Source organism: Dipodomys merriami, unplaced genomic scaffold, assembly GCF_024711535.1.
Source record: "Dipodomys merriami isolate MVZ:Mamm:240054 unplaced genomic scaffold, mDipMer1.0.p SCAF_84, whole genome shotgun sequence".
NCBI classification, from domain to species: Eukaryota; Metazoa; Chordata; class Mammalia; order Rodentia; family Heteromyidae; genus Dipodomys; species Dipodomys merriami.
The window spans coordinates 3,834,015-3,854,439 of NW_027206446.1; the positions used below are offsets into that span (position 1 = coordinate 3,834,015).

General features: G+C 47.6%; 1 protein-coding gene across 1 annotated transcript; it reads left to right on the plus strand.

Moving 5' to 3' along the window:
* The first annotated feature begins 5,532 nt into the window (after positions 1 to 5,532).
* On the plus strand, positions 5,533 to 15,759 carry LOC138820119 (C-type lectin domain family 12 member A-like). The gene is made up of 6 exons (XM_070011809.1): positions 5,533 to 5,737; positions 7,191 to 7,295; positions 7,730 to 7,906; positions 8,898 to 9,049; positions 10,190 to 10,299; positions 15,567 to 15,759. Exons 1-6 carry the CDS (start codon positions 5,647 to 5,649, stop codon positions 15,715 to 15,717), a joined length of 786 nt encoding a protein of 261 aa, XP_069867910.1. The 5' UTR covers positions 5,533 to 5,646; the 3' UTR covers positions 15,718 to 15,759.
* The last annotated feature ends 4,666 nt before the right edge of the window (positions 15,760 to 20,425 follow it).

Below are 20,425 nucleotides of genomic sequence, written 5' to 3' on the forward strand. Positions count from 1 at the left end.
CATTTACCCAAATGTTTACAAACAAGACCACACTAAAGCTACCAGCACAACTATGTTTATTGCAGCATTATTTACCATAGCTAAGATATGGAACCAACCCAGATGCCCCTCAGTAGATGAATGGATCAAGAAAATGTGGTATATATACACAATGGAATTCTATGCCTCCATCAGAAAGAATGACATTGCCCCATTTGTTAGGAAATGGAAAAACTTGGAAAAAATTATATTAAGTGACGTAAGCCAGGCCCAAAGGAACATAGGTCCCATGTTTTCCCTTATTTGTAATATCTAGTATATGTATGAGTCAAGCAGAAAAGGTCAGATAATGTGATGTCAGGAAAATGAACCCTTAGATGTGTATTTTAATGTTTTTTTCTTTCATGCATGTGTTTCTAACGCATTTATAAGATTATCTCTTTGTTGCTTTGTATGTCCCTCCCCCACAGTATAACCCCTGCTTTCACTATATTTGATGTCAGTATAACTTGTGGAGAAGATGGGGAAAAACCAGTTCTATAAGGATACAGGTGGACCTGTTGCAACAATGAGAAGTACAAGTTGTCATGTCCAAAACGAGCTTTACAACGTCGGTGTGGGAGGGGGAGAAGGGGGGGAAGGAATAGGATTGGGATGGGGGGAGGGGGGAGGCTGGGAAGGGATGTGAAGGGTAAACAAAGGAGGAGGCTGCAATGCTTGGTAAGAAATATACGCATTATCCTGCCCATGTAATTGTAACTCCTCTGTACAGTATGTTCACAAATAAAATAAAATTAAAAAAAATAAAATAATAAAAAAAAGAGTCTCATGGAATTTCCTGCCTGGACTGAATTGAACCGTGATCCTCAGATCTCAGCCTCCTGAGTAGTTAGGATGACCGGTATGAGCCACTGGAGCCCAGCTCAAGGGGTTTCTCTTGATGGCACAATAGAGAAGGAGCTTGCTTTTTGATCCAACTAGGCAATCTATGAAGCTTAATTGGAGAGTGAAGTCCATTAACATTGACAGTGAGGACTGAGAGGTAGTTGGTAGATCCACCTTCCTGGAGGCTGTGCCAACTGGGTTCTAAGTATGATTCTTGGGTTCTCTATTTAGGGCTGTTTCTTGGCCTTTATCATGCTCTTCTTGGTTTTCTATGTGTACGACATCTGTAAGTATCTTTTGTGGGGCTTGTTTGGTGGAGATACAGTGTTTCAAATTTTCTTTGCTGTGGAAGGCTTGTATTTGTCCTTCCATTAGGAAGGATAGTTTAGCTGGGTACAGTATTTTTGGTTGATAGTTGTTTGTCTTTACGATGTGGCATACATATTCCAGGTTTTTCTTGCTTTCATTGTCACTGCTGAGAAATTGAAATTAATTAATCTGATTGGTTTCCCTTTGTAAGTGATTGATTTTTTTCTCCTTGACAGCTTTAAGGATCTTTTCCTTGGTCTGAACTGATCGATCCTGTGTGGATTACAATTTGATAGTAAGATGTATTGTTCTGGTCTGGTCTATTTGGGGCTCTAAATGCTTCTTATATATGAATGGGCCTATCTTTTTGCACGTTTGGGAAGTTCTCTGGTAGGATCCTGTCAAATAAAAATCCTAGACCTTTAACATCTATCTCTAGGCCCTCCGCTACACCCATTAGCCTTAAATTAAGCCTTTTGATGGTATTTTTAAAAATTGAATAGATATAATATATTTCTTGGGCATGTCTTGAATACTTGTCTGTTTTTTCTCTATAATGTCTAAGTTGTCTTCAATCCCAGAGATTTGATCTTCTCCATGGTTTAACATCCTGTCAAGACTTTCTACTTTTTCTTTTCTTTCCTTCTAATTGGTCAGATTTGATAGTTTAAAATTCTTTGTTGGAGCTTTGTTTTAACTTTTGTGTGGACTTCTTTACCTCCTTATTTTGGTTTTTATTGTTTATTCTCAAATCCATTAATTGACTGGTTATAGTTTCATTGGAATCCCTTTCCTTCACTTGGGCTTCATTCAGCATTCCATTTGTGTCCTCCATAGATTCCCCTAGCCTTCTTCTTGTGGATTCCATGATTGCCTGATTATCATGAGTGGGAGTTGAGATACCAGGTCTTGCCATTTTTCTTGTGTTTCTCTGGCTTGTTCTGCCCATTTGGGTATGAAGGCAAAACCAATTCCAAGCTAGAACACTATTTGAAGGCAAGCATCAACCAGAGCCCTGTATTTGCACCGATTATTTGATACAGTCATATTGAGTACAGATAGAATCTAGTTCAAGAGATAAAATCTAGTTCAATAATAAACAACTATGGATCAATGGACAAGAAAATCAAAGAAGGAAACGGAAGAGCAGACATTAATAGGTTTAGGGAGAATTGTGAGGAGAAAATAAGATTAGAGGAATGTGGGGAGGGAAAGGAAGAAAGGGTATACAACCAAGGCCTAAATTCAGAGAGAGGAAAAGTATAGAAGGAACGGAGAAGAGAGATAAAGAAAAAAGATAAAATGAAAAATAAAAAATTTAAAAATGAAAATCTTAAAATTATTAAGTATAAAGAAATAATACTACAATTAAAGGAGTAAAGCTAAGAGTTTGTGAATTGAGTAATTGATATCTGAATTAAGTATGCCTACAATGAAGATTAAGATCTAATCATTGAAGACAGGTATATATCTGGGGATGAATAAAACAACTGAGTAATGACAAAACAAAACAAAACAAAACAAAACAAAACAGAAAGGACCTGAAGAGAAAAGAGTAAAAATAGAATCAAGAAAAATACACACCTAAAATGAAAATGATGAAAAAAACAGAAGAAAATTTATTTTTAAAATTAGATAGAAGAAAAGAGTTTGATTTTTTTTGGGGGGTGCAGGAAATCTTGTGTGTCTGCTGTGTCCATAACTAGTCTCTTATGGAGTCTCTGGTTTGCTTCTGGTATTTGCTTTTCCTGTGGCTTCATTAGTTTCTTAAATCAATTTGTTTAAGTAGGAAGAACAAAGCTCTGTCTTACCAGGGACTTTATTACCTTCTTCCCAGTTTAGTTCATTGGGAGGGAGATCTGCTTTGGATATCACAAAAGAGGGAGAAAGCTGGTTTCTCTGGCTTGGAGTTGCTGTGATGGGGCTAGGTTGTGGGTAGGGTTAAGAGTTGTCAGTAATCAGCAGCTTTTCTCTGAGGGGCTAGCTCCTGAGAGAATCAAGAAGCCCAGCCTGTAGCCATTCTCAGGATTTATGTTTAATGAGTTTAAATTTTTTTTTTTTTTGGTCAGTCGTGGAGCTTGAACTCTGGGTCTGGGCGCTGTCCCTCAGCTCTTCAGTTCGAGGCGAGCGCTCTACCTCTTGAGCTACAGCGCCACTTCCGGTTTTCTGGTGGTTTATTGGAGATAAGAGTCTCACGGTCTCTCCTGCCCGGGCTGGCTTTGAACCTGGATCCTCAGATCTCAGCCTCCTGAGTAGCTAGGATTACAAGGGTGAGTCACCAGCGCCGGCCTCAATTGGTTTTCTTTTACCTCTCCTGCAACTGAGTCTGCTGCCTGTGCTGCAGTGGGGAGGGGCAGCCTCTGACTCTGTTTACCCAGTGAACAAAGTCACTTCTCCATGGGCAGAAGTTCCTCTGACTGGGAAGGGCATCTTTCCCATTGGTGGAGCTCAGCCCTGCAGGTCTGATTCCTTTGACCTATTGAATGGTTCCTGTTATCTTCTTCCAAGGCCTGAGTTATGTGCTAGCTGCTCTGGCCAGGTCTTTATCAAAAAATGGATTCTTCTCCAGTGGTAGGGGAGGGGCTACCTTCCCACCGCTGCTCCATGAGGAGTGAGGATGTACTCATGCCTTTCCTGTAGTTTCCAGGATGTCCATGGTCTAGGACTGTTTGTGGTCAGCAGGATGAAAATTTCTGTTCCTTGGCAGTTCTTGCTGGGCTGGCAGTGAGTAGAATCTGCTCAAACACGGCCTCTGGTGCCTTTGTTCTGGGCTCTGTCGATATGATGGCCACAGCTGCCGCCAACACCCTGGACACCTATGAGTGCTCAAATTGATCTCTTTCACCTCGCTGCCTGAATTTTTCCTCTCTGGCCAGACTCTCTGTACTATACTGGCATACTTGGTGTCACTCTCCAGCCTTGGACTTTTCACTGGAACACTGAAACTACTTCCTATGTGAGAGCTTGTTTAGCCACTAGCTTCTCCTCCACCATCTTCCTCCAGACTCTCTACATTCTTTTTTTTTTTTTTTGCTAGATCTGGGGCTTGAACTCAGGGCTTGAGATCTGACTATGAGCCTCTATGTGCTCAAGGCTAGTTCTCTATCACTTGAGCCACATTATCACTTCTGACTTTTTCTATTTATGTGTGGCACTGAGGAATCAAATCCAGGGCTTCATGAATCCTAGGCAAGCACTCTATCTCTAAACCACATTTCCAGCCATGATTATTAGCTTTATCAGTCTTTTCATTCAACAATCTGTGTTGTTTATTACAGATGCTAACGGTAGAGAGCTTACCTTGAGCAAGAGAGCACAGGAACAGTGTTAGGTCCTGAATTGAAGCCCCCAAACAAGAACAACAACAACAAAATGAGGGGAGACATTGTCTAAAAACATGTAATCATTACCCGACTTACAAAATTGTAACCCCTCTATGCATCACCTTATCATAATAATTTAAAATATTTAATAAGCAAGTGAGAAATCTACCACATTTCTGCGTATCAGGAATGAAAAATTGGAAAACAAATTTAAAGTGTAATAGTTCTTGAACAGAAGGCATGGCTCACATGGTACAGCTCCAGCCTTGAGTACAAGGATCAACTGAGAGCACAAGGCCGTGAGATCAAACCCCAGGACCAGCACCACACACACACACACACGGACGTGTGCATGCACGCGCACACATACACACACACACACACACACACACACACACACACACACACAGGGGCAGGTGGAAGATATTGTCCAAATCCAGGGCAGACCTTATGTTATAGCAGGTAAATTCATGAGACTCTTATCTCCATTAACTCCCAAGCAGCTAGAAGTGGGACTGGGGCTCAAATGGTGGAGGTCTAGCCTTGCACACAAAGGCTCAGGGACAGCATCTTAGGCTGCAATCCCTAGGATACACATACACACACCCCAATAAAATACCACCACCACCAGCACCAGACATCAATTTATGACCTGGTGGTTCAAGCCTGCGATCCTACCTCCACAGAAGGCTGAAACGTGGAGGGTCCCCATTCAAAGCAAACCAAGGCAGAAAAGTTCTCCAAACTCCACCTCTAGCTAACCAGCCAAAGGTTGGACTGGAATCCTGACTCAAATCCAGTAGAAAAGCAACCTTGAGCCAGAATGTGGAGCAAGAGTGGGTGGCTATGAATTCAAACCCCAGTAAAAAAAAAAAAAACCCTAGATTCGGCAATTGTCGTATGAAGTGATAAGAAAGAGGAAGAGAGGGTGTTTAAGAGAAATGTTTCTTAGGCCACAGTCACGCAGTCCTGCCGGAGATCCCCGATGAGCAGTTTATCAACTTGGCTGTTTAGCAACATTCAGGCTGGTGAAGCGAGACTTCTGCTACTGATCACCGAGTCCACTTCCACATTCTGTCCTGCGTTCAACGCTCAGCTCTCTCTTCACTCAACAACAGCATTTCAATCCACCTGCTTTCCACCTCCCTCCATGTCTGAAGAAGTCACTTCTGCCAGTCTAATCTTCCATGACTCGGGGAAGAGAGAGAAGATCCCAGAGTTTGAGAACGTGGAGAGAAAAGGTAAGCCTGTTGAACTTGAGCGTGTAGCGAGGTCAGTAGTGAAAACAAGACTTACATCTTGGGACACACAGACTGGATGAGTTAGTATTCGATTCCAATCACTAATGACCTCCACAAATGCTTCTATCTTCTGTTGCAAGTCCTGGCTTTGTGAAATTGCACAACGATCCACCCTTTATTAATGTTCTACTTCTGAATATTACAATCAAGATACACGGTAGAGTTTTGAAATTATACAAAGTGTTCCATTTCTGTGGCAAACATGGTAGTTTGTCCAGGAAAACCATCCTTCAATGTATTTTGTTCTTTTATTTTTCATTTTATTTGTGTGAGAGAGAAACAAGAGGGATTCTGGAAAGATTGGAAGAGAGAGACAGAGGCAGGGACACAGACAAAGATGGACAGAGAGACAGAAACTGAGGCAGAGAGAGACACAGGAACAGAACAAGGCAGACAGTATAGACAGGAACAGAGAAGGAGAGACAGAGGGACATACAGACAGAGACATCCAAAGAGAGATGGACAGAGTATCTCAGAGGCAGACAGAGAGAGGGACAGAGACAGAGACACAGGGACAGAGAGACAAGGCACCAGCCTTGAGTAAAAGAAGCTCAGGGACAGTGCCCAAGCCCTGAGTTCTAGACCCAGGACTTGAAAAAAGAAGAAAAGCTCACCGGGTGCCAGTGGCTCACGCCTGTAATTTAGTGACTCAGGAGTCTGAGATCTGAGGATCATGGTTCTCAGCCAACTTAGGGCAGCAAAGTCTGGGAGACTCATGTCCAGTGAACCACCCGAAGGCTGCAGGTAGAGCTGAGACTCCAGAGGGAGAAGACCAGTGTTAAGCACAGAACTGTTGGGGAAAGCACCCGGTCTGGAGTTCAAGCTCGATCTCTGGCAAAAAACCAGCCAAGCAACAAAGCGAAACAGAAGCATGAGCACCAGGCTTCCGGTGCTTTTGTTTCCTTCCTCATTCTTTGTGGTCAGGCTCAGTATTGAACTCAGGGCCTGGGCGCTGTCCCTGAGCTCGGAACTCAAAGCTGGCGCTCTGCCGGGTGAGCCACAGCACCACTTCTGGTTTTTTCTGGTGGTTCATTGGAGATAAGAGGTTCATGGTCTTTCCTGCCCAGGCTGGCTTTGAACCATGATCCTCAGTTCTCAGCCTCCTGAATGGCTGGGATTAAAGGCTTGAACAGCTAAGTCCTGGCTGCTTTCTTTACTCCTGTATCTTTCAGGAGTTTTACAAAGGGTTTCAATTCACCAGGTCATTTTATGAGCACAATGCCGATTGGCCAGGGATTTATTAATCGTGTCTCAGAGTGGGTAACACATTAAATTCTTTTACAGGTTGCATAGCAGGAAAAAATGGAAGGGGAAATGGAGGAATGAATGGCCTTGTACGGATGAGTGGAACGGAACGCCGTTTTGAGAACGTTGTTGCTTTTGTGTTCCACAGCGAATCGGGCTGATCCTTCCCACGCATGGGTTAGAACAGCTTTGCGTGCGACTCTCTTGCTCCTCCTACTGCTCTTCATTGGACTGAGAATCTTGTGCATCATGAGTATGTATCACCCTTTTCGTCTATGCTACTGGGTCTGGGGCTTGAAAGCAGGACCTGCGCACTGTCTCTGAGCTTCCCACTCAAGACTGGCGCTCTACCACTTGAGCCACAGCTCCACTTCTGACTTTGTCCTGGTTTGTTGGAGATAAGAGTCTCAGGGACTTTCCTTCCCAGGCTGGCTTCCAACTGGGACCCTCAGATCTCAGCCTCCTGAGCGGCTGGGATGACAGGCAGGAGCCACTGTCCCCTGGCTCAGAGACTAGCGCTCCTGCCCAGCTGTTGCCCTCACAGTTGGTGTTCTACCACGTGAGCCACGCCTCCTGCTCCCCTTGGGTGTTTTTTTTAGTATTCTTTGTACAAAACAACTCCTAAGACCATGATAGTGAAGGTTTCCATGTGTCTTTTATAATTCTTTCTCTCTGTCTGGATTTGAGTTTATAAACAGCAAAATGTCCAAGAAGAACTTCAGAGAAACATGTGCCTACACCAAATGCGGAATGTCAACAGTTCTGAGAAGATCCAGAACCTCTCTGAGAAGATCCAGAACCAATCTATCACATTGCAAACCCTGGCCACCAGGCTGTGTCGTGAGCTACAGGAAAAAGAGCCAGGTAATTCTATATTACCCTGAGGGCTGCGTATGAGACCAGGAACTAAAGCTACCGTGTGTGTGTGTGTGTGTGTGTGTGTGTGTGTGTCTGTGTCTGGCTGGCTGTCTGGCTGGCTGTCTGGCTGGCTGGCTGTCAGTGGGGGGAGAGGAATAGGAGGAGGGTTGGTGCTGGGGTTTATACTCAGGGCCTGGGCTGTGTCCCTTAGGTTTTTTGCTCTTGGCTGCATGGAGCTTAATCAGTTGAGCCACAGCACCAGGTGTGGCTTTGGCTTCATAATATAGGATACGAGTCGCATGGATTTTCCTGCCCAGCTAGAACCACTGAGTAAGAAAGTAATGAAACATAGTCCATGCATTGACAGTTCCACATAGTTAGAAGAAAATCAGAAAATCATAACTACACAACATGGAATACCAGGTGTCCTGGTTATACAAGAGCATTCGGACTAAATGCGTTTTCTTTAAACTCCAGTTTTACTGAAGTATAAATATACAATTTCTCTCATCTGAATTTACCTTTTCCATTTTTTCATTGTTATTTTCAAGACTAGGCAAAATCCCAATTTATTATGAAGCTCAGTAAATGATAGATAGGAAAACACACTTCTCTATAGATGGCCTCACTTCAAAATTTCAGTCAGTAGAAGCCGGGCGCTGGTGGCTCACGCCTGTCATCCTAGCTACTGAAGAGGTTGAGTTCTGAGGTTCCTGGTTCAAAGCCAGCCCATGCAGGAAAGTCTGTGAAACTCTTCTCTCCAGTGAACCAGCAAAAAGCCAGAAGTGGAATTGAGGCTCCAATGGGAGAGGATCAGCCTGGAGTGAAAAAGCTAAGGAAGAGCAGGAGATTCTGAGTTCAAGCCCCAGGACTGCACAAAATAAGATAAAATAATGACCTGAAGAAAACACAGTGAACTGGGTCAATGTCCCATAGAAATGACAGAAAATAGCAAGAGGCTGAAGATCTATTCAATAAAAGGACGCTTTCCTTCCAGGGCACAAATGTAAACCTTGTCCACAGGATTGGATATGGCACGCAAATAGATGTTATCGTCTGTCTTCTGTTCCTGACACCTGGAAAAACAGCGAAAAGTTCTGTGCTGACCGCAATGCCAGCCTGCTGAAGATTAACAACAAGGATGCACTGGTAGGTCTCCCAGTCTATCCTTCCATAAGAAAGGAAATCGCATTTCCTATAATAGAGTAAGAAGAGTCTGCTAAGCACTGGTGGCTCACACCTGTCATCCATCTACCCAGGAGGCTGAGATCCAAGGATTGAGATTCAGAGCATCCTGTGCAGAAAGTCCATGAGACTCTGATTCCCAATGAACCACCAGAAAACTGGAGGTGGTGCTGTGGCTCACGTGGTAGAGCGCCAGCCTTGAGAAAAAGGAGCTCAGGGACAGCACCCAGGCCCTTAGTTCAAGATCCAGGTGTGAAAAGTTCTCTCATCCTTTCTAGAAGAAGGGAAATAATATGTGTTGTGTCTTTCTCGTTGGAACTTGCTCACCTGATTCACTGATAGTGACTGACTCCACAAAATATAGTTCAGTGAGAAATAAGGACAAAATATGAGTTCTATGGCTTACATAATGACCTGTTCTGACTTCAGTGCATTGCTTTGCTTTCCTTTTATTCTTCTCTTTCGTTTCTTCCTTCCTTCCTTCCTCCCTTCCTCCCTTCCTTCTTTTCCTTCCTTCCTTCCTTTCTTTCTTCCTTCCTTCCTTCCTTCCTTCCATCCTTCCTTCCTTTCTTCCTTCTTTCCTTCTTTGCTTCTTCTTTCTTTCATTGTTTTTTTCATGCCAGACCTGGGAACTGAACTCAGGGCCATGAGTACCATTTGAGCACACACACACACACACACACACACACACACACACACACACACACACACACACACACACACACACACACACACACCCAGACACACACACACACAGAAAAGCAATTTTGAAAGTACTGCTTGAAAACAATAATTTGAAATGCAGACATATGTTCACAAATAATTATATTTGTGCCAGTCCTGGGGCCTGAATTCAGGGTTGGACACTGTCCTGAGCTTTTTCCCTCCATGATCACAGTCCGCATCTTGAGCCACAGCTCCACTTCTGGCTTGTTGGTGGTTTTTGGTGGTTCCCGGAGATAAGAGTCTCATGCATGTTCCCACCTTGGCTAGCTTTGAATCGAGATGCTCAGATCTCAGACTCCAGACGAGCTACAATTACAGGTGTGAGTCACTAGTACCAGCCAGACAAAACTTTGTACACAGAGCATCTTTGTTTCTTAGGAGTTTGTAAAGTCCCGGCAAAAAATATTCCACTATTGGCTTGGAGCATCTCCTACACAAGATAGCACATATAGTATGACAGTGGATCAGAGTGTTGCTTCTTCTATTTGGTAAGTTTCTATTTTTTCTCTTATTGTTTTAAGTCCATTTTTAAGCTATGTTTTCCTCAGGACGATTGTAGAGTGGTGACATACCCTTAAACGCACCTGCTGTGTCAGGCTTCTGTAATAGATTTAATCATGCATAAAATATTCACATAGCCAGGGGCTGGTGGTCATGCCTGGAATCCAAGCTACTCAGGAAGCTGAGATCTGAGGATTTCGATTCAAAACCAGCTCTGACATAAAAGTCCATGAGACATTTATCTCAATTAACTAACACAAAAATGCTACAAGTGGAGCCGAGGCTCAAGTGGTGGAGCTCTAGCCTTCAGCAAAAGTCCTGCTATAGTGTCCAGGCCCCAACTTCAACACCCAGTACAAATGCACACATAGCAATCACAGACGCCCTGATTTTGTCTTCATCATGCCGACTTTCTTTTCTTTCTCTGGCTTTCTCGGGGCTTGGCCCCAGGGCCTGGTGCTGTCCTAGGCTTTTTATCTCCAGGCTAGTGCTCTACCACGGGAGCCACAGCTTGGCTTCTTGGCTTGATTTCATTAGATGTAAAAGTCTCATGGCCTCTCCTGCCTGGGTGACTTTGAACCCAGGTCCTCAGGTCTCAGTTCCCTGAGTAACACAAAAGCTCAGGACGGCGCCATCCTAAGAGTCAACGTCCGCCTGTGAAAATGGAAACAGAGAACGTGGGGGTGGGGCTGGGGGGACATGGAGGGAAGGATGAGGGGCGAGACGATCCACATGCATGGCATCAGAGCCTGACAGGCTGAAAGGAAATCCCCTGCACAACCAAGGATCTTATTTTCCTTAGGAAATGCTGACTGTCGGCGCCATACTGTCAGGTAGCACGGGTCATGTGTGTGTGTGTGTGTGTGTGTGTGTGTGTGTATGTGTGTGTGTGTGTGTGTGTGTGTGTGTGTCTATTCCAAATACGTGAGCTCTTAAGTACTTTCCTGTTTTTCCTCTTCAGGTTGAAGAACAAGCCCAGTGCCTTAAATGGAATGTATTGTGCATTTATAACAGAAGACATGCGCATTTTGTATGATAGTTGTTTGGCATCCAGATATGCAATGTGTGAGAAAATGGCTGGTCCAGTGCGGGTAGAAAGTGTGCTAGGTTAAAGTTCACGATGAAATCCTGTACTTGGTCATAAAGTCCTTGGCTTGAGATGCTGTCCTGCACTGGGAAGGATCTAGATGTCAGCGTGTGTCTCCTGGATCACACAAATGGAATAAAAAAAACGATGACCAGATTTCTGCCTCTCTGCACATTTGGATCTTGTGGTATTTATCTTGCTCCTCATCTGCTGAGGGTAAGAAGCTAACTCCTTGCCAGGCACCAGTGGCTCATTCCTGTAATCCCAGCTACTCAGGAGGCTGAGATGTGAGGGTGAAGGTTCCAGGTCAGTCCCAGTGGGACAGGTGGTGAGGATCTGATGTCCAATGAACCAGCAAACAGGAGCTCAGGAGCAAGGCCCTGAGTTCAAGCCCCAGGACCTGCACATAGAAAAGCAAGTCAGTCATGGCTGATCCTGGAACAACAGTGCATATTCTGTTCAGCATCAGGACAGTGTTCCTTCTGAAATCTAGAATTGTCTTCCACTGTATTTATTGTTGTTGGCCGTGGAGCATGAACTCAGGGACTGGGCGCTGTCCCTGAGCTCTGTCACTCACGGCTGGCGCTCTGCCACGTTGAGCCACAGCTCCACTTCTGATCTGAGGTGGTTCATTGGAGGTTAGAGTCGCATGGACTTTCCTGTTCAGGCTGGCCTCCAACCCTGATCCTCAGATCTCAGTCTCCTGAGTGTCTGGGGTGACAGCTTTGAGCAGCTGGATCTTGGGTGTTGTTCTTAATCATTATATCTTGAAGTAGTTGTGCATAGGGTCATGTTGTGAGTTCATGCATCTTCATTAGGGGATTTTATTTTCATGTCCTACAGTGTATAACAACTTACATTTGTACAGCTTGCATAGTAATAAAGAAATAAAGGCACATTGGATGAATGAATGAATGACTTTGTGTGAATTAACTGAACTTCACGCTGTTTAAGAAGGTTTTATTGCCTTTGTATTGCACAGTGTCTTCCATTTCTGGGTTAAAGAAGCGTTGTGTCTGACTCTCCTCTTCCTCCTACCAGTCTTCACTGGACTAAGAATCTTGTAGATCATGGGTGCATATCACCCTTTGTGTGTGTGCTGCAGGGCCTGGGCACTGTCCCGGAACTTTCTCACTCAAGGCTGGCGCTCTACCACCTGAGCTACACCTCCACGTCCTGTTTTCTGGTGGTACATTGGATGTCAGAGTCTCATGGACTTTCCTGTCCAGGCTGGCCTCCAACTATGATCCTCAGACCTGAGCCTCCTGAGAGGCTGGGATGTCAGGCGTGAGTCACTGCACTTGACTCGGACCCTAGTGCTCCTGTCAGCTCTGTTCTTCACAGTTGGTGTTCTACCATGTCAGCCGTGCCTCCGGTTCCCCTTGGGTCTTTTTTAGTATTCCTTGTACCAAACAGCTTTGACGGTCATGACGCTGAAGGCTTACAAGTGTCTTTGGGATTCTCTCTCTCTGTGTGTCTTGATTCGGGTTGATAAACAGCAAAATTTCCAAGAAGGACTTCAGAGACATGTGTGCCGACACCAAATGGGTAAATGAGATCGTTCAGGGAAGATCCAGAACCTCTGTCCCATGGCAAACACCGCCAGCCAGTGTTATCTCCAAACAACCACTGGAAAACCAGAAATGGAGCTGTGACCCAATGTGGTGGAGCGCTAGTCTTGAGCCAAAGAACTCAGGAACAGCGCCCGATCCCTGAGTTCAGGACACAGGACCAGCACACACACACACACACACACACACACACACACACACACACACACACACACACACACATACACACACAGACACACACACACACACCACACACACAGACACACACACACACTCACACACACACACACACGAAGTGGAAGGCTTTGAAGAAGACTTGTATCTATTGAGTCACTACTATCCCTCCCCCCTCGCTCCTCTCCTCTCTTCTCCTCCCCTCTGTCCCCCTCCTCTTCCCTGTCTTCTCTCTTTCTTCTTTTCTCTCCCTCCTACCTTCCTTCTTTCCTTCCTTCCCTCCTTCCTTCCATCCTTGCTTCCTCTCTCTTTCTTTCTTGCCTTTCTTTGACTCTTTCTTTCTTTTGTTTTCTTCCTTCCTTCTTTTCTTTCCTTCCTTTCTTCCTTCCTTTGTTCCTTTTCTTTTTTCTTTCTCTCCTTTCTGTCTGTCTTTGCATCCGTCTTTCTTTCCAGTAGTGGGTCTTGAACTAACGGCGTCCCCAGTTCAGTTGGCTTTTTTGTTCAAGGCTGCAGCAAAAGCAGCTGGAGTCACATTAGTCTTCTGTGTCTCGCCTCACCCTCCCAAAGACAGAGCAATGAACAAACAAGATGAAAAGACAACGCAACATCCACACAGCAATGAGGCCTCGTGTTTCCGTTCTGGAGTTCATGTGGGCAAATTCGATTGTGTGGATCAGAGGGACACAGGCCGGCGCCTTTGTGTTCCTCTCCTAAGAGCCGCCTGGTGCTGTCTGTGTGCGATGTCTCAGTGGTCAGGTCCTGGTCAGGTACCGGCTTATTTCCGATCTAGCTTCCACACAGGAGAGAATATAGGTGCCATCGGAGCCCAGCTGACCTTACTTACGTGATTTGTTCTAGCTCCATCCATTTCCTTGCAAATGACATAATACATTCTTTCTGATGCTTTTGGTATGTAAGGACACCACATTTTTGCATGCACTCTTCTGCTGTAGGGATCTCAGCGTGTTGAGCAGCTAAGGTTACAGGCCTGACCCTGGTGTCCCTGAATTCTGGCTTCATTTCATTCAGATAGGTGGTGACTGGAACTCAGTACAGTAATCTCAGGAAACCACAGCCACACAGCGTGGTTTAGTAAATGCAGAGAGGCTGCTGGGAAGGTAGAATCTTCAGGTACACTCATGTTGGAACTGGAATCCAATTTGAGGGTGGACCCTCAAACACTTATGAAAACCAAAGATCCTGAAATTGTTTCTAAAGACTACCAACTTCATAAAAGAACCACCAAGGTACACTTGGTCTCTCTATGACTACATTTTTCATTAAGTAAGAGGAAAACGTCAACTTAGAGTAAGTTGAATAAAAGATGTGTAGATAAGTCGATGTAAGCAAATGTCAGGCAGATAGACGGCACTAAGCTCTTAGACATAATAATAATAATAACATCTCTGATAACTTATTATTTCTTTTTTTCCAAGCCAAGCAACTTCATAGCTCACCTATTATTACTTCTGGTCTCTCAGCAATCATGCATTCTTTGGCAAAATTACGTTTGTTTTAAAGCTGCAGCTCCCAGCCAGCCATTAGTAGCTCACCTCTGTCATCCAGCTACTCAGGAGCCTGAGATCTGAGGGTCACGGTTCAAAGCCACCCCGGGCAGGAAAGTCTGTGAGACTCTTATCTCCAATGAACCACTCTCAGCACTGTGGCTGAAGTGGGTGTTCACTGGTGTTGAGGAAAAGCAGCTCAGGGGCAGTGCCCAGGCCCCAAGTTCAAGCCCCAGGACCGGAAGCTCTTTGATCCTTTCTAGAAGAGGTTAAATCTGTTATGTCTTTCATATTGGCCTTTCTCACATGGTCACTGATGGTTACTGACTCCACAAGATACAGGGAAGAGAAATAAGAACCAAACATGAGTTCTTTGGGTTATAAAATTTTGGGTTGCTTCCAAGATCCCTCTTACATGGACCTGCTTTTACTAGATTGCTTTCCTTCCTTCCTTCCTTCCTTCCTTCCTTCCTTCCTTCCTTCCTTCCTTCCTTCCTTCCTTCCCTCCTTCTTTCCTTCTGAACTGGTGATATGGGGGGAAGGAATGGTTCACATGCAGCCCTAAAGGAAAGCTTAAGGATTTCCTGTGATGGCTCAGCACCTGTTAAGATCGAGGGATGTTCCTGTCTAAATTTCCGTTACCAACTCCCTACGCAGATGGGGAAGTGGTGGAGGCGGCCTCCCCAACAAAACCTCAGGAGAGGTGATGCTCTGTTCATAAGGATGAAGCCAGCCCCGAGCAGGGTGAAGGGAGAGGCCCGCCCACCCTTCCCCGGTCTCTGATTCATTCTTCCCCCCTGTCCTGGGCTCTGGGGGCGGATCATTATCTGGCCTACAACCAGGGGTAAGCCGAACCTAGGCTTTAGTTCTTCTAGGAGTTTCTTGGCCACTGCCATTGCCGTTTCTGTCTTTGTCAGGAAACCTTCCACCCATCCTGACGATGTGTCCACAAAACCCAACAAGCATGTGCGCCCACACCGGCCTGGTTTAACCTCGGGAAAGCCTACTGCCCAGCGCCTGGCTCTGCTCCTCTATCTCTCTGACTCCAATCAGCACAGGATGGCTTAGTGCGTTGGCATGCCACACAGCATGAGGCTGGGCAAGCTGGTGCACCGTGGAATAAAGAGCCGTTTGCAGAGACGTTCGGTTGGTCGCGTGCTGCGCTGGTGGATCGGCGTCTCCTTATCGCTTGGGGTCTGTGTGTTCTTCACACCCTCCAGGTCTTCTGGTGAGTCTGTCGGTGTTTCAGGGTCCAGGCATGAGGGCCAGAACATGGGTCCCTTCCACGGTGACCCTGCAGACCTCCCGGTCAGCTCTCCTACCTGCAGTTGCTTGGATGAGAGGCTTCTGTCTGAGCACGGCAGCACGGCAGGGGGTGAAGGGCTGTGGTTTGATCCTGGGCTGCTTGAGAAGTATGGCCCCGTGCTGGGTTATTCGAGCATCTCAAGCACCTCTCTGGGGGACCATGCGGTGGGGATCTTGAGTGCATGTGTGGCTGGATCCTCCCCGGGTCCCCGGGGCAGAGTCAGCATTACCTCTGGGTCAGTTGTACGGATGACCCCAAGACCCCAGCCAAGGGCCTCATCAAGGAGGGCAGGCGAACTTTTGAAGCCTTGGGGCATCTGAGTCCAAGTGAGCTGTCCACCCACACCCCGGCGCCCCACTCCAAAGGGAAGATGGGTTGACAGACCAGAGCTAGGGGTGCGGAAGGAGGCAGACTTTAAATCCAGCCCTGGGCCAACATGTTGGGCTGGGGGGGAGCAGCGTGCCGGGTACAGTGTCGGGTTGAGGACAGTCAGGTGGAAGTTCTCTGCTTGCTTATTTACCTCCCTCAAGTCCTGTGTGGGTCTGAGATCATTTCAGCCGGGTATTTTTTTTATGGGTATTTTTTTAAGGGGACTGACCTGGCACGAGATTTTAGCCTCTAATAGTTGGTCAATATGGATTATTTCGTGCCATGTCTGGAGGTTGGACTCGGGATCTCATACTAAAGGAGATTCTTGTTGAGCTGGTCAGATGGCTCACATGCTGGGCTAGGAGGGTATATTCGTCCCCAGGGGGGGTGGGGGACTGTGGCCAAAAGCTTTGGCTCTTGGTCTGGTTCAGTTAGTTGAACCCGAACCTGATGCCCGACATTTACTCTGAGCCTCCAGCGTAGGCAGGAAGATCCCTCCCAAGGAACTCGGCTGGGCACCGCGGAACGATCAAACACGAATGGCCACAGCACGGCCTGTAGTCCACAGAGAGCGTCCAGATCCCCTTAACCCCTACACTTCCGTGGGGCGTGTAGAGTGCGGACCACACGCTTGTTGAAGAACTGAAGAGTGGGCGCTGGTGTCCACCATGAAATCAACCGGCCCTGTGGAGGCCCCCGGCTCTGGGCTGCTCCCTGTGCTCAGGGGGGTCCCCATCTCTTCTTCCATCATTCCGGGGGTGGCTGGTCTCTCGGGACCATGTCCTTCTGGAGGGTGGCCACCGTGATTTTTAGCTGTCTTCTTAGCTTCCCTGACCCCCAGTCTGTCCCTTTCATGAATGACGTCGCTGCTACCTCCATCACGGCTGACATTACCTTCCCCTCAAGCCCTTCTGTCCCCTGCAGCGTTTGCCTTGTGTCTGGAGCTGGTTGACTGACCAAAGCGATCTTCCCAGTGTCTCTGGGTCCTCAGGCCCCCACCAGCCTCTCAAGAGAAGCCATGGGGGATTCCTGAGGCCTTGCGCCCCCCCTCTGACCCTGGATAAAGTTGTAGGCTGCCGGGCAGCAGCCGCACACATTCACCCCAGCAGAGCCCGGTGGCCCCAGGCCGGGGTCTGGGAGGATGGGGCCCCGGGGGGGGGGACAGGGAGGTCCCCGGACTGGCAGGAGGTCACAGACGGGTCGGGGGGCCTCAGGAAGGCGTTGGCTGCAGAAAGCAGGGGCTGTGGTGGAAGTGGGGAGTCTGGGGACCTGGCCAGGCTGGGGAAGGGGAAGTGAGGGGCGCAGGGGGAGAGAGACCTTCCTCTTCTTCCTGAGTCATGACTGCACCGTCTGGAGGCGGCAGCCGGCTCTCGGCTTTAGGGCAAAGGCCGTGCCCACGTCGGGAGGTAAAAGGTCACAGGGTGGAGGGTCTCCTGCCAGGGTCCCCACGCCGCGATGGGACCTGCGGGGAGAAGGTGTCTCTGTGCACAGCTTGACCAGCACACGGCGCTGTCAGAAGGCCAGCCCACACCGAGGGCGGCCGCTCTAGCGCCCGGGCAGACTCGGTCTCCGGGCTTGGCAGCCTCGCTTCCTTTGAAAATCTTTCCAATGGACCCCGGCCAGTTCTAGGGGGGCTGCTGCTTTTAGAGGGGTTTGGTCCCATTTTGAGCCAGTGGATTATCCCGGGAGCCAGACACAAAGACACCGCAACAAGATGGACAATGACTCGGCCACGGCGGCTGTGTGGAGGGGGCTGCATCGGGCTCACCCGAGATCTGAATTCAGAACCAGAATCGCACGTCAGTTCGGCTAGGCCCGAAATAGGTCTGCTGTGACCGAGGGGGTTCACGGTGTGCCCAGCTTCCCCCCAAGACCCACACGCGTGCACACCGCCCACCGCCCAGAGTATCTCTGGAGTCTCATGTTTCTCTCGTTCCCCAGATCTGGGAACAAACGGCCAGGAGCCTCCACACAGGTCAATGGGCAGCCCTGGCTGGGGGTGTGGGGGCTGCTGGACCACCAGAGTCCCTTCCTGGATGGTCTCTGGTCATTGATCCTGGGCGAGGCCTCCCTCCCGGCCAGCAGACCACATCTAATAGTGCCCAGGAATCAATAGACAGTAGGACCCCAAAACCACTTATAAGCTGTGTTGGTCATGGGGCTTGAACACTGGGCCTGAACGCTGTCCCTCAGCGCTCTACCACCTGAGCCACAACTCCACATCCGGTTTTCTAATGGTTCGTTAGAGATAAGAGTCTCATGGACTTTCCTGTCTGGGCTGGCCTCAAACCACGATCCTCAGATCTCAGCCTCCTGAGCAGCCAGGATGACGGATGTGAGCCACCGGCGCCTGGCTTTCTACATTTTGTTTGAGTGAAAGGGCAAAGCTCTGAGGGTCAGGACTGTGCTGAAGGTTGGGACACCGGCCTGAGTGCCAGCCTGCACCAGCTTTAAAGCCGTTCTGACCTGAAACGGGGGGGGGGGGGGGGAGGCCTCAAGCTTGCGCAGTTAGGCACTTTATCCATTGTGGCCAACGGTCACTCCAGAAGTGTCCACAATTTCCTCCAGGGCCTTCTGCCTCAGGACTACTGACCGGAAGCTTGGGAAACAGAGCAAAAGACGGGAGTCACGTGTTTACTTAGTCGCAGAAGCGGAGTTACCGCTCGAGCTGATAACCACAAACACCAAGTGATAAAACCCCCCACTATGCATACGCAGAGCCTCCAATTTCCACAGGCCTCACTACGAAAACCAACTCTTCTGTCTCTCGTTTTCATGCCACAACAAGCCACACGTCAGAGATGGGGGTGTGGCCCAAGTGGTAGAGCACCAACTTTGGGTGAGGAAAATATCTACACACGCGCCTAAAGCCCTGAGTTCAAATCAGCACACACGCTTAAAAACAAAAACAGAGCTGGGGTACAGCAGCCCCAACATTGACATTGTGTGTGTGTGTGTGTGTGTGTGTGTGTGTGTGTGTGTGTTTGTGTGTGGAATGACCTTCCTTCTGCAGCTGTGATTTTTTCCAGGAATGCAGAGGTCAGGCTGGGTGATTGTGATTCACACCTGTCAGCCCAGCTATGCAGGAAGCTGAGATCTGACCATCGCAGTGGGAAGCCAGCCCAGGAAGGAAGGGCCATGGGGTCCTCTGAACAGAACCTGCTGGATGTTTGCAGTGCCAAGAAACGATCCACGTTGGGAAGATTCCATTTTCCAATGAGTAACACAGCATTGACAGGCACGGACAGTTCACACCGTACAAGAATGCACACAGGAGCCGGACGCCCGAGGCTCCCCCTGCCATCCCAGATACGCAGGAGGCTGAGATCTGAGGCTGTGGATCCAGGTCAGCCTGGTCAGGAAAGTCCATGCGGCTTTTCGCTCCAGTTAACCAGCAAAACCCCAGGAGTGGAGCTGTGGTTCAGAGTGGTAGAGCGCTAGCTCTCAGGGAAACAGCTCAGGGACAGCCCCAAGCCCTGCTCACACACAAAAGTGTGTGTGTGTGTGTGTGTGTGTGTGTGTGTGTGTGTGTGTGTGTGTGTGTGTGTGTGTGTGTGATTTTCACATGTCCAATCTCAAAGCATGTTTCTCCAGTTGAGTCTTTTTGTTCTTTCCTTAGCGTATAGGTTTTCTTCTTTTTGGTTTTGAATAGCTTTATGAACTTATCCGCATGATTTTTTTTTTGAGGGGGGCGCTGTCCCTGAGCTCTTTTGCTCAAGGTTAGCGCTCTATCGCTTTGGGTCACAGAGCCACTTCTGGTTTTCTGGTGGTTCATCGGGGATGGAATCTCACTGACTTTCCTGCCCGGGCTGGCTTTGAACTGCGATCCTCAGGTCTCAGCCTCCTGAGTGGCTGGGATGACAGGAGGGAGCCACCAGGGCCTGACTCCACATTTTTATTTCTGTTTATCGTTTTGCTATCTACCTTCCTAAAACATTCTTTCTTTATTGTTGCTTTAAAATATTCCTTTGCATAATTAAGAAGCTCATGTGTCTGGGAGGATTCTAATGGTGTAAGTCCTCCGAAGAGCGAGCTTCTAGTTTAGCAAGATGAATACCAAGATGCTGGAACATGACTTTGGGTGGACAGAGTTTTCAAGGG

Bases quoted from the DNA above. Each gene is read 5' to 3' on its own strand.
- LOC138820119 (XM_070011809.1), top strand. From the start codon at position 5,647: ATGTCTGAAGAAGTCACTTCTGCCAGTCTAATCTTCCATGACTCGGGG. The intron at 7,296-7,729 runs GTATGTATCACC...TCTGGATTTGAG, and splicing joins GAGAATCTTGTGCATCATGA to TTTATAAACAGCAAAATGTC. The intron at 10,300-15,566 runs GTAAGTTTCTAT...TGTCTTTGTCAG, and splicing joins AGTGTTGCTTCTTCTATTTG to GAAACCTTCCACCCATCCTG.